The sequence below is a fragment of the Selaginella moellendorffii genome, unplaced genomic scaffold (assembly GCF_000143415.4).
Source record: "Selaginella moellendorffii unplaced genomic scaffold, v1.0 SELMOscaffold_18, whole genome shotgun sequence".
Classification (NCBI taxonomy): domain Eukaryota; kingdom Viridiplantae; phylum Streptophyta; class Lycopodiopsida; order Selaginellales; family Selaginellaceae; genus Selaginella; species Selaginella moellendorffii.
The window spans coordinates 1,292,737-1,305,175 of record NW_003314279.1 but is presented as its reverse complement, the minus strand read 5'-3'; the positions used below and the strand labels follow the sequence as shown (position 1 = coordinate 1,305,175).

Sequence of the window (12,439 nt, the reverse complement as noted above, 5' to 3'; positions counted from 1 at the left end):
TCTAAAACTCCTTCGTGTTGAGCACTACAATCCGATAAATCCCTGTCTCAGGATCCACATTCATCGTCTCAATGCTAGAGCATCTTCCAAACTGTTTGTGAGCAGATTGGCCACAGCCAGAGACCTTGAGCGAGAGGCAGAGAAGTGGGCTCGAACGGGCGGCCGGAGAAAGGATGCACTACTTCCTGAGGCAATCTAGAAACGAGCGAAAGAAATGCAGTACCAGGAGCGGCACCACCACTCGCATCCACATAGGCTGTGGACATCGAGTCGCAGGAATATGCCCATGAACAATTCTTCCTCATCGACCCGATCGAAGGCCCATCGCCATACTACCTCGCGATAGGGAGAAAGAAAAAATATGTGGAAACTTTTGGGGGACAAATCCCAGAGCGCCTACGAAGGAGGAGTGTGTCTGTGTGGATGTTTGTGAGTTGGGCTCGTTTCCGCTCTATTCTACGTTGACGCTGCCGACAGGTGTAACTTCATGGACACCTGGGAAACTAGCGAAAAACATCTGTATGTTTATACATGCGCTGATGGCAGCGCATGCACTTCCTCATCATTCTAAGTTTTGATTTGATCATAGAATGTTATTTGTTGTGATATTTAGCTGTCCAGAATCCAGACCTGCGAGCTTGCGGCTCCTATATGGAGCTACATCCCTCGTTTGTTCATCTTAAGTTACTAAGTTTGTAGGCTCGACCTGGTTGGGAGTCTCACTTACTGAGAAAAGAAACTGTAAACTAAGACTGCAAGATTTCCCAGCGCTTACTTGATTGCTCATCTTTCCACTTTGGTTTGCAACAAATTGTTGCTGTTTATTTTTTCCACTTTTCTTGCCTGATACACCCACGGGAGTCTAGAACTTCGGATAGCAAAGAAATGACCGAAGAATCATTTGCCTTCCAAGCTCAGACATACCGTCGTATATATATCTTTCTAGTTGTTTTGAGAAGATTTAGCAACCACTGACATAATCCGCCTTGAACTGGCAGCCGTCATTGTAAGTCTTGACACCACACTTGGCGCAGTTACGAGCACGGAGTTCGTCAAAGGCAGTGATCATCTCAGAGCCATTGAGGTCGCAGTTGGAGCCAGAGACAAAGAGGCCACAGTGGCCGGAGCAGACGCCAGTGGAGCCTTTGTTGCCGCCGGTGAAGTAGCGGTTGCTAGGCTGAATCTGGCAGCGAGCAGCATCACAGTCGCTCTGTGCGAGACCCTGCACAGTGCAGAGCCCGCACACGAGTAGGAGTCCTGAGCATAAGAGCCTTGCAACAACATGATGATCATGAGATTCACAACAAGTAAGACATTGAGAGCTAGCGCCATGTTCGTCGACTTCATGGTTACTAAGTTACTGATAGATCTCGAGCCCATTATTTATATGGTGTGGGCTGGCATAGAAGCGGGTCTAGAGCAAGACTCCAAAACTTAGGCGGTCAAGGAGGACCCCATTTATTAATGCATACAGGTCACAATTTAACGACTTTCACATAGATGGACACGTAGAAGAAAGTTCTATAGAACTTCAGTGGCATTTTATTAAAATCTCATTTTTCTTTGTTAAAAATTTGCTCTTCTGTCACTGGCAATAGTGTTTATATATATCAGCTCGATCTACATTGTGGAGCCACCGAGTCCATTGGCAGGCTAATGGCCCAGATCACCTCATTTTGATCATAATATCTGGTAGCATTGTCCTTAGGAATAGTACTAGTCAAGATCTAAATAGGTAATACATACATACATATATACATATGTATATATTACTATTTTAAAGATATATTTAATATTTAATTATATACACATTCAGATAAATAATATTAAAAAGAGAAGCTTGTAATATATCAAAATAAATTAATTAGTATTTAAGAAGGTCAGCTTTCATAACTGTAAAAAGAACATTGATCACTGTTTGGTGTTGGGTGTGAGGAGTATATGTACAGTATCATGGAGATTAACAAGTGAGTCACAGCTTGTTAAGGTAGGAGAGTGTTTTGGGAGTCAGTTGTTTATATTCTCCAGTACAATTCAGGAAAGTGGGTCATTGAATCCATGACTTTTGGCTATGTCCAATCTTGGGTACAACCAGAGCTTTGAGGGAGAGGATCACTTCTATAACCTAGACACCATGCATTGGAGTCAGCAAGCAGTGAGCCAGGATCCATTTGGCTATTGGGACTACACCAAGTATCCAATACGGTATGAGAGGATTTCATTGGTACACAAGGAAGCTAGAGAAGGATGGGGAGCTTGGTAAATGGGTCACACTCAGCCATGGTCGTATCTGGGAAATACTAGTGGCCACTTCATGACATCAATGAAGAATGGATGGCTCACCTTAATTTTTTGTGTTCTTAATTTATATTATGGTGTACACTATAAAAATGCAGTTATCGTTTATACTATTACCATCTCATCTCGTCGAGAAGTGGGAGTATTGTAGTTATTTAGAAAAAGAGCTTGCATAATTTGGAAGCCTGGAATACAACCAACACTTTCCTGGCCCTATATGATATTTCCACTAATCTTAAAATTGGAGAACTAAATAGAATTTTTATATTTTGTTATATGTAAGGAATATATGTAAAACTAGTAATTGCCCAGAAAATGTTGGTTAAATTAAGCAGTATTGCAATCTATTTTTGGCATGCTATTATGGTCTCCATTTGGGAGGTTGCTGTTCGATGTACTTTAAAATGGATCTGAAAGGCAGGTGGTGCGCAAAACCTTCTCCCAATAGCTTGAAGCTGCAAAACTCGGGAGGAAGTAGTTTAGTTGGTGCTTTTGCTTGCATGGAATCCCTCAATAAGGCTCAATCTGAGAGTTAAGAACAGAAATTTCCAAAAAAAAAAGTTGCAGTTCTCTTGCCTTGAGAAAAAAACTAAAGTCCCCGCCCTTTCTTCACAGTGGCAGCCTTCTTCTTGGCAACGACCGCTTCTCTTTCACATAATTATGCCTGTAATCACACGTGGGCGAAACTGAACATTTGTTTCTCTAATTTTTGTCCTATTATCCAGGCTTTACACTTGCATGCAACAATGCAGGCCGAGAAACTTCAAGATTCAAAGTACCTGTTTGTAAGCCAAGCCGAATCACTTTTTACAGCCTCTCCGTCCTGGTTACGGTGCCAATAGTAGAACGCATGCGTCCTGTTTTTGATCTCGAGCATTGCGTGACCAAAACTCGCCTCGCGATATGCCGAGTAGTTTGGCTGCGGTTGCGTGAAGCTGGGAAAATGTCCGTATAAATCTCACAGGGCCGGAAAGAGAAGACTAAGAAAAAACCACCTACTTTCCAGCGAGCCCTTCTATGTTTCCTCCATCGCCGACTGTTATGTAGACAGGCGCAGACTCGTTGCGGGATGGAGAGCATTGGCCGTTGACAACGTTGTACTCGATATTAGAGACGCGGTGCTGTGGTCACAAAAGCATTAAGAAGAGAAAGCAAGAAAAGAGAGAACAAAACTTACACTCCGTTCGTATGCATGAACGTGCCCGGCAAACACAATGTCGACTCTGTATTGCACAAGCCATGCTTCGAATTGCACACGCATCGTTTCGCCCTCCATGTAGTGATACATGTTACTGTTGTACCACGGGGAATGCATCAAAACAATCACCCACGGGGTTTTCTTCCTGTTAATATTCTGGAGGTCATTCTGCAGCCATGCCCACTGCGGGGTATATTTCCCTGCACGACCGTTGCTTATAAGAAACATTAGTTCAGCAAACCATTCGCAAACCATATGCGGAGTATGAAGACAGCACGATGATGTGCGCTGACGCCCTGTTGATCGAATACCAGAGCTGCGATGTACTCTTTGATGAACGATGGGGTGTTTGATAGCGATGAAGATACGGCTTGAACGGTACCACCTCGCTCTGGAAGAAGTTAGCACCGCCGGAAACTTGTAAGCTATATAACCTGGGCTTACAAATTCTGGACGGTAGTCTAGCTCGTGGTTTCCTGCCGTCCAGATCCAAGGTTGATACGCGGTGCTCGGCTCCACCAATCGACCCCAAGTGTCCCAGCGAGTATTGTCGCCCAAGGGATAATGATCGGCGTACGAGAGGTCTCCGACGTAGAGAACAGTCTGTCCGCTGCTGTTTAAGTAGTGCTGAAAGGTGTTGAGGGAGTCATACGTCTGTCCGAGATCTCCTGCGACAGAAGCAATCGTCGGTTTCGAAAGGATATAATAGAAAACAGCGACACAAACCTATGACGCCAAATGTGTACGCAACGTCGGGGCCAGATTTCGGTGGCGTGACGAACCAGAATTCTCGAGCGCATTCTCCGTCACCGAGTCTGTAGTAATACTTCGTAGCATACTTTGGACAAGGAAGAAAGAACCAAAAACAAGGAAAAATACAAACACAACAGTGAGTCGGCCAGAAAACTGTAGATCATATCAAACACACCTCGAGATTAGTGAGCTTCACATGGTGGATGTAGCCAGATGTGTAGTTCGCGTACTTATATCTTGTGATGTTTCCAGTCGCCGTCCTCGAGTACTTTGCGGTCTCGTTTCCAAACGTTACAGCCAATGATCCAGGTTGCGACGGAGTAACCCAGGAAACGATCATGGAATCCGCAGTAACACTCCCTTGCGTTATGTGGACCTGGAACACAAAGCTCTAATCCAACCGAGGAGTTATCGCAAAGAAAACCTGTTCTGGCGCATTTCCACAGCCTGCTAGATCAGGAGGTCGCAGAAATTCGCTGCCAACGGGCAAATCCTCCGAGGCTTGGAGCCTCCGCCGGTAAGGGCTTGTGATTCCCGAGGAGCCGCATTGGAGCTGGAGCTGGAGGATGAGCGTGAGAAGCAGCAGCGGCAGCCCTGCAAAGCATAGCTCAAGAATCGATCGCTGCAATGTCGCACTGATCGGCGCTAGAGACTGTGCCATACCTGAGGCGAGAGCATTGATCGCCATGCCCGATTCCACGCCCGCACGCCTTCGCAGGGCGTCCTGGCAGGCGCTGCGATGGAGCTTTTATATGAGTCAACACATTGATCAAACAAGGCGGCACATATTCGCATCTATTCGTTTGCATGTCGTGCTCATATAAAATACTCGTTCACATCATCTTCGCGGCTCCGTACGAGGACTGTAATGGACCACCACCTTCCCGTACGGTCCATCGATACCTTGGACTCCAACAAGCTCATAGAGACTTACGGAAAGAATGGAAGAATCGAGCACGCAGAGCGCATCTTTCAGGCCATGGAGCCCAAAGATCCCTTCACTTGGATGTCGATGCTGCGCGCATATTCCCGGAATGGGTATCTGCGAGAAGCGAAGGATCTTTTTGATGCCATGCCCGGAAAGGATGCCGTCTCCTGGACAGCTATGCTCGCGGCATATTCCAAGCACGGGGACATCAATGCATCTAAGATGCTGTTTGACAAGATGCCATGCAAGGATCTAGTGGCCTGGAATGCCATGATATCAGCATATGCCGCAAACGGGCATCATAAGAATGCTATTGACTTGTTTGACCAGATGCCACAGCGAAACTACGTGACGTGGACCACGGCGTTGACCACATTTGCACAAAGAGGCCAATTAGCGGAAGCAGAGAGAGTGTTTAGTGAGATGCCCGAAAAGGATGTGGTGTGCTGGTCTGCCATGCTAACCGCATATACCCAAAGCGGGCATCTGGACCGCGCAAGGGATCTTTTTTACCAAATGCCGGCTTGGAGCGTCCTGTCCTGGACGGCGATCTTCTCTGCCCATGCTCGCCACGGGGACCTGGAGCGCGCGAAGGAGATCTGGGATGAAATGCCGGAGAGGAATCTAGTCTCATGGGCGGCGATGATGCATGCCTTTGTCCACACTGACGCTGCCACAGTGAAAGAGCTGTTTGATTCAATGCCAGCGCGGGACATTGCCGCGTGGAATGCGCTGCTCGCCGCAAGCACCCAGCAAGAAGACCTGGTTGTAGCTAAGGAAGTGTTTGATCGAATGCCAGAACGGAGCCTCGCGTCCTGGACCGAAATTCTCACGGCTTTGGTGAGGGCCGAGAACCGGGACGGAGCCAGTAGGATCTACCGAGAAATGCCCGAGCAGGATCTTGTTGCCTGCACTGTGATGCTATCGATCTTCTCCCAGGATCTAGAGGCGGCCAAGCGGTTTTTCGATGGGATTCCAGAGCTCGACAGCGTGTGCTGTAGTGCCATGCTCTCCGCATATGCTCAGGCTGGGCATATCGCTCAAGCTAGAGGGATCTTTGAGAAAATGCCAGAGAAAACCATCGCGGCCTGGAATGCAATGCTGTGCTCGTATACCCAAAACGGGCATATGGAACTTGCATGCTCTCTCGTGGAGACGATGCCAGAGCTGGACGTGGTGTCGTCCATCGCTATGATCTCAGGTTATGTCGAGAAAGGAAACATCCAAGAATGTAAAACGATATTTGATCAAATTCTTGATCACAACGTTGTCTCCTGGACTGCCATGCTAGCTGCATATGCCCAACTTGGGCATGTCGACGACGCAAAGAAGTTTCTCGATAAAATGCCGCAAAGGAACTTGGTTTCGTGGAACACTCTCCTGTATGCTTACTCGCAGGCACAACGAGTCGAGGAATCCAAAAGAGTTTTTGACACAATGCCTGAGAAAGACTCTACGTCCTACGCAGTGATGTTGGCTTTGTACACTGGACGCCAAGATCTCGAGCAAGCATGGTGTGTCTTCGAGAAGATTCCAGAGCCAAGCGTGACATGCTACACGACTATGCTCGTCTCTTACGCTCAGGCCGGGGTTCTAGGCCAAGCGAAGCTCGTCTTTGACAGAATTCCAGACAAGAATCTCGTGTCACGGAATGCCATGCTCTACGCATACTCCCACAACCATCAAGCCAGGGAAGCCAAGGAATTGTTTGATGCAATGCCCGAACGTGACACCATCTCTTGGTCGGCGCTTCTAGCAGCAAGCGCTCAAACCATTGACGCCTCTCGAAACTTTTTCCAGGCGATTCCGGAGCACAACTTAGTGTCTTGGACAGCATTGGTGGTGAGATACGCTCACAGTGGTTATCTCAAAGAGGCTGCCGAGATTTTTCACACGCTAAACCTGTATGAAATGCCGAAAGAGAACTGTTTTTCTTCGCTTTTCCTGGCTTGCAGCCACAAAGGGAAAGTCTATGCGGCTAGGTGCTGGTTTACTTCCATGGTCGTGGATTTCTCGCTCGCTCCTGGAAAACAGCATTACTGTTGCATGGTTGACATCTTGGGAAGAGCTGGGCATTTGAGCGCCGCAGCGAACTTGATCGCCAACATGCCTTTTGCGCCCGATTCTCTGGAATGGAAAAGTTTCCTTGGAGCTTGCGGTAGACACAATGATCTTGAACACGGAGCTCGAGCTGCCGAGAGCGTTCTTGACGTGGAGCCACGAGATTCCGCGGCATATGTACTGCTTTCGAATAGCTACAGGAGAAATCCAATGCTAGCCTCTGCCTAACAACACCGGAGGATCAGTTCCAACCTCTTCTTTGGATCGAGTTTTGTCCATTTCTTGGCAAGCATTTGGTGCCAAGATGCAAGCTTGCGACAGCAGCACATATGGAGCTCCTTTCTCTGGAATGACATCAAAGATGGATTTCGTTGCTTCCTTGGCTCGTTCGTGGAGCTCACAGCCTCTGTGAGACCCAAGCACGGACGTCCAGTCCACACCATTAGCTTCAAAAGGCATGTTTTCGATCAAATCTCTGGCGTCTCTCGTGTACCCAGCTCGAGCAAACAGGTCCACCATGCAGCAGTAGTGCTGCTGCGAGGGTCTCATTTGGTGGCCCTCGATCATCCCAACAAAGAAGTTTCTTCCACTATGAACTTTGCCTTCGTGACTGCAAGCAATCAGGATCAGTATCAAACTCAGCTCGTCGAACGAGTCCGCCACCTTCATTTCGAAGAAAAACCTCTTGGCCTCCTCCAGATGCCGGTTTTGGGCGTAAGTTGCCAGCATCGCGTTCCACGAGATGGTGTCTCTTTCTGGCATTTCTTCAAAGACTTTCTTTGCTTGATCCTTGCGGCCATTGTGGCTGTAAGCAGCAAGCATCGAAGTCCACGAGACTGGAGAGTGGTACGGCATGCTGTCGAATATAAACTTGGCTTCCTGGATATAACCATGTTGGCTATAGCCGCTAAAGGTGGCGTTCCAGGAGATGATATTCCTTTCGGGCATTTCATTGAAAACCATCTGTACTTCCTCGAGATATCCACCTTGGGCATATCCGGAGAGAACAACATTCCACGAGACAAGATTGCGATGAGCCATAGTCTCAAAAAAGTGTTGCATCCTCTTTAGATCTCCACTCTGGAAGCAAGCGCCCAACAAGGCATTTTGAGACACCACGTTGTGTTCTGGCATTTTTTCAAAGAGTTCTAAAAAGTTTTCTAAATCTCCTCGATGAGCATATGCAGTTAGCATGGCATTCCATGACACCAAGTTCCACTGAGGCATGCTCTCGAAAATGTCCACGCATTTCTCGATAAGCCCATATTGGGCATATGCGGAAAGCATTGCCGTCCAAGATATCACATTTCGCTGCGGCATCTCGTCGAAGAGAGATCTCGCCTCTAAGGGAAATCCATTTTGAGCATAGGCACTCATTAATGTATTCCAAGAGATTAAGTTCCATTGGGGCATTCTATCGAACGCCAACTTTGCCTCAGAAAGATGACCGTTTTGAGCAAAAGCAGCGAGCCTGGCATTCATCGAGATAAGATTTTGCTGTGGCATTTCATCAAAGATTCTCTCGGCAAGCTCGAGATGCCCGTTTTGGGCATACGCAGCTAGCATAGAAGCCCAGGAAATCAAGTCCCTCTCCGGCATGGCATCAAACACCAGCTTGGATTTCTCAAGGTGCCCATTTTGGGTATACGCCGCAAGAACAGCATTCCAAGAGCTAACATCATGTTGTGGCATGGCCTCAAACGTCGTCAAGGCTTCCGCAAGATTCCTGTTTTGCGAGTAAGCGCTGAGCATTGCGTTCCAAGAAATGTAGTTCTTTTGTGGTAGCTCATCGAACATTAATTTTGCAACCTGCAAACGCCCGTTCTTGGCATATGCTGCAAGCATGGTGTTCCAGACGGTGACGTCCCACTCGGGCATTTCGTCGAACAGCTGCTTTGCTCGATCAAGGTGACCATTACGAGTGTATGCAGTGAGCATTGCGACCCAAGTGAAGACACTTTTTTTCTTCTTGTCCTCGATTGCCGCAAAGATCTTCCTAGCATCCTGGACGCTGCCGCAGCGCCCATACATCTCGATGAGCTTGTTGGTGACGAAAGGGCTGGTGTTGCTGGAAAGGGTCGCGTGAATTTTTCTGGCTGTTGTGAGGTCATCGCAGCTCTTGATCAGTTCGATGCAGTCCCGAGGCTGAAGCATTCCATCTGTTTTGCTTTTGATTTTCGATAACCAATAGTTTTGTGACGCACGCTTGATTGAAACTCATGCTCTTGCCCGATCCATCAATGGGCAGCACGACGCATTCGTTCTTTGAGCCAACACCATTCGAAGCCATGGTCGCATCTACGAAGCTTATAATCGCAGAGGCCTCCAAAGGGCATCTGGACAAAGCTCGTCTCATCTTTGACGCAATGCCGCAGCACGATTCCATCTCCTGGAACACAATGATGTCAGCATATTCCACACATGGCGATGCTGGAAAAGCAAAATGGTTTTACGATAGAATGCCCGAGAAAACAATGCTCTCGTGGACATCTATGATGGCTGCATATACCACAACTGGGGATTTTGAGCGTGTCAAATGGTGTTTTGATCATATGCCCATGCGGGACGTTGCGGCATACAATGCCATGCTGAACGCCTACTTAACCGATGGTGACATATTTACGATGAGAATTTTGTTTGATGAGTTTCCAGAAAGAGATATAATCTCATACACAACAATGCTGTCTGCTTATTCCCAAAGTGGGAATCTTGAAGAAGCAAAGATGGTATTTGATGGAATGCCATGGAGGAGCATCTACTCCTGGAACGCACTGCTCGTAGGATATGCCGAGAATCAAGACCTGGAGGATGCGAGGTATTTTTTTGATCGCATGCCACAATGGAATGTAGTTTCCTGGACAATAATGATTTCTGCATATGCCAAGGCCTTTAGCAACACGGACGCCATGAGCTTGTTTAGAGAGATTCCAGAGTGGGATATAGCTTTGTTCAATGCAGTTCTGAATGGTTTCAATGAATCAAGGGATTTGGAAAAGGTAAAACGATTCTTTGACGAGATGCCGGCTTGGAATCTAGTCTCCTGGACCACTTGCATTCAAGCATTCGCCTTGGAAGGGGATATCGCAAACTCCCAGAGAATCTTCGACATGATGCCTTGTAAGAACCTGGTTGCTTGGAACGCCATTCTTTCAGCTTACATTCAAAATGGAAACATCAAAGATGCCATCCATACATTCAAGGCTATGCCCCAACACGATCAAGTGTCATGGACTAGCATGCTCTCTGGATACTCGCGCTCCGGGCATCTCAACGAAGTTGAGTCTTTGTTCGAGCGATTGCCTTGCAAGTGTCTTTGCTCTTGGAATTCTCTGCTGGTGGGATATGCTGATAACTTGCATGTGGAGAAAGCCAAGCAAGTTTTTGAGAAAATGCCCCAGCATGATCAAATCTCATGGAATGCACTGCTTGAGGTGTATTCTAGAGTTGGCGACCTTGCAAAAGCAAGGGGTATTTTTGAGGCTATGCCCGATAGAAATATTGTGTCCTGGAACACAATGCTCACTGCTGTTTCTTGTAGAAACTACTTGGGGAATGCATGGAAGCTTTACAATATGATGCCTGAGCATGACTTGGTATCGCCCAGCATACTTTTGGCTGCATATTCTCATGACTTCGAAAAATCTAGTCAAATCTTCCACTGTTTAAGTATTATATATTCTCCAGACAATGCGAGTTTTACATCACTTCTTGCCTCTTGCAGTTGTACAGGGACACTCTCTAAAGGATTAGCTTACTATCATTCTATGTCAATAGATTATGCTTTGGTTCCAACCAAGCAACACTATTCTTGTATGTTAGATTTGTTCATTCGATCTAATCATCTTCAAGAAGTAAACGAACTCTATCAACAACACATGAATTTATTTTAATATTTTAATTCTTAAAAAAAGAAAACTCTTCAGCACAGCAACTAGGATTTTTAAAATATATAGTTCATAAGAATTAAAATTGATCACAATTATAACAAATTCAAAGCAATGTTGCTTATCTGAACGGAATCGTTTAAAGGAAGGTTTTTAAAGTAAATTACTACGTAGGACTAGGTCGTGTTGCAATAAAGAACTGGAATAATGAGTGAGCCAGCGGCAGGCGACACTCTTACAATGGCGGCGCTCAAAGTGCTGTGCATGGGTGATCCATAAAAGAAGGCCGAGTATGGAGACACCGCCGCTACTCTCTGGCAGAGCGGAGCCATTCTCGTGCCCTATGCCACTGCACAAGAACAAAAAGTACCGGATCATCCTGCCCGCAACTCCATCGTAAGTTTCCTCTTTGATTTCCATTTGGAGCTCTGTTAGAACGATGCTCTCTCGCTAGGTGAAGCTGGTGGCTCCTCAGCAAATGCCCAAGCTTGGCAAGGCCGGTAGCTTGCTAAGCCGCAAGGCGCTTCTCCACAGTCTTGTCAACATCGAGAGCTGGGCGATCGATCTTTCTTGGGTATGTTCTCCGGACAAAATCTCCGTCCACTACTTTATAGTAAACACTTGTGTGTTGCTCAGGATATTATAGCTCGATTTGGCGAGGAGGAGCGGCTGCCAAGAGAGTTCTTCGACGATTTCGTCCAGGTTGCTCAAGACGAAGGCAGGCATTTCAGGCTCCTGGCTGCTCGGCTCGCGGAGCTGGGATCCTTCTACGGCGAGTTTCCTGCTCACGAAGGCCTGTGGAGCTCCGCTATCGAAACTTCCGGCGATCTAGCAGCCAGGCTCGCCGTGGAGCATTGCGTTCACGAGGTTGGACTCTCTGTTTGCGTGAAGATCTTAACTTGAAACTTTGATCGCAGGCTCGGGGTCTCGATGTTCTTCCCACCACCATCTCGCGTTTCCGGAAGAATGGCGACGAGGAGACTGCCAAGCTGCTCGAGTCTGTGATCTATCCCGAGGAGATCACTCACTGTGCGGCTGGTGTCAAGTGGTTTGCATTCCTGTGCGAGCGAAGAGCGCAAGGCCGAGAAGGCGAGGTGGACAAGGCTGCCATTGTCAAAGAGTTCCACACCACTGTGAGGAAGCATTTCAGAGGTCCCTTGAAACCACCTTTCAATGAAGCCGCGAGAAAAGAAGCTGGCTTCGGTCCCGAATGGTACTTGCCTCTTGCAAAGAGCGATAAAGCACAAGCCTGACAAGAAAATAAAAACCATTTTTTTTTCAGAGAAAAAAAAAAAAGAGAAAACAAGACTTAATCAG

General features: G+C 47.1%; 4 protein-coding genes and 1 pseudogene across 4 annotated transcripts; 3 read left to right on the top strand and 2 right to left on the bottom strand.

Moving 5' to 3' along the window:
* Positions 1–2,602: 2,602 nt before the first annotated feature.
* On the bottom strand, positions 2,603–5,038 carry LOC9650183 (purple acid phosphatase 2). The gene is made up of 11 exons (XM_002971868.2): positions 4,913–5,038; positions 4,674–4,843; positions 4,425–4,625; positions 4,223–4,334; positions 3,941–4,164; positions 3,749–3,887; positions 3,476–3,696; positions 3,298–3,419; positions 3,078–3,233; positions 2,875–2,962; positions 2,603–2,823 (listed from the first exon to the last, which is right to left on the bottom strand). Exons 1-10 carry the CDS (start codon positions 4,935–4,937, stop codon positions 2,908–2,910), a joined length of 1,425 nt encoding a protein of 474 aa, XP_002971914.2. The 5' UTR covers positions 4,938–5,038; the 3' UTR covers positions 2,603–2,823; positions 2,875–2,907.
* A 79-nt stretch (positions 5,039–5,117) lies between these two features.
* On the top strand, positions 5,118–7,455 carry LOC112346988 (pentatricopeptide repeat-containing protein At2g35030, mitochondrial-like). The gene is made up of 2 exons (XM_024677043.1): positions 5,118–7,335; positions 7,439–7,455. Exons 1-2 carry the CDS (start codon positions 5,118–5,120, stop codon positions 7,453–7,455), a joined length of 2,235 nt encoding a protein of 744 aa, XP_024532811.1.
* LOC112346987 (pentatricopeptide repeat-containing protein At4g02750-like) lies at positions 7,452–9,392 on the bottom strand. Its single transcript, XM_024677042.1, has one exon. The coding sequence runs from the start codon at positions 9,390–9,392 to the stop codon at positions 7,452–7,454; it is 1,941 nt and encodes a 646-aa protein (XP_024532810.1).
* Positions 9,393–9,437: 45 nt separating this feature from the next.
* On the top strand, positions 9,438–11,128 carry LOC112346986 (pentatricopeptide repeat-containing protein At4g02750-like). The gene has a single exon (XM_024677041.1). The coding sequence runs from the start codon at positions 9,458–9,460 to the stop codon at positions 11,126–11,128; it is 1,671 nt and encodes a 556-aa protein (XP_024532809.1). The 5' UTR covers positions 9,438–9,457.
* A 150-nt stretch (positions 11,129–11,278) lies between these two features.
* LOC9640502 lies at positions 11,279–12,400 on the top strand (annotated as a pseudogene).
* The last annotated feature ends 39 nt before the right edge of the window (positions 12,401–12,439 follow it).

Coding starts and splice junctions, on each gene's coding strand:
- LOC9650183 (XM_002971868.2), bottom strand. CDS start 4,937: ATGGCGATCAATGCTCTCGCCTCAG. Junction 4,335..4,424: donor TGAAGCTCACTAATCTCGAG/GTGTGTTTGATA, acceptor CCTTGTCCAAAG/TATGCTACGAAGTATTACTA. Junction 3,234..3,297: donor ATAGAAGGGCTCGCTGGAAA/GTAGGTGGTTTT, acceptor ACATTTTCCCAG/CTTCACGCAACCGCAGCCAA.
- LOC112346988 (XM_024677043.1), top strand. CDS start 5,118: ATGGACCACCACCTTCCCGTACGGTCCATCGATACCTTGGACTCCAAC.
- LOC112346987 (XM_024677042.1), bottom strand. CDS start 9,392: ATGCTTCAGCCTCGGGACTGCATCGAACTGATCAAGAGCTGCGATGAC.
- LOC112346986 (XM_024677041.1), top strand. CDS start 9,458: ATGCTCTTGCCCGATCCATCAATGGGCAGCACGACGCATTCGTTCTTT.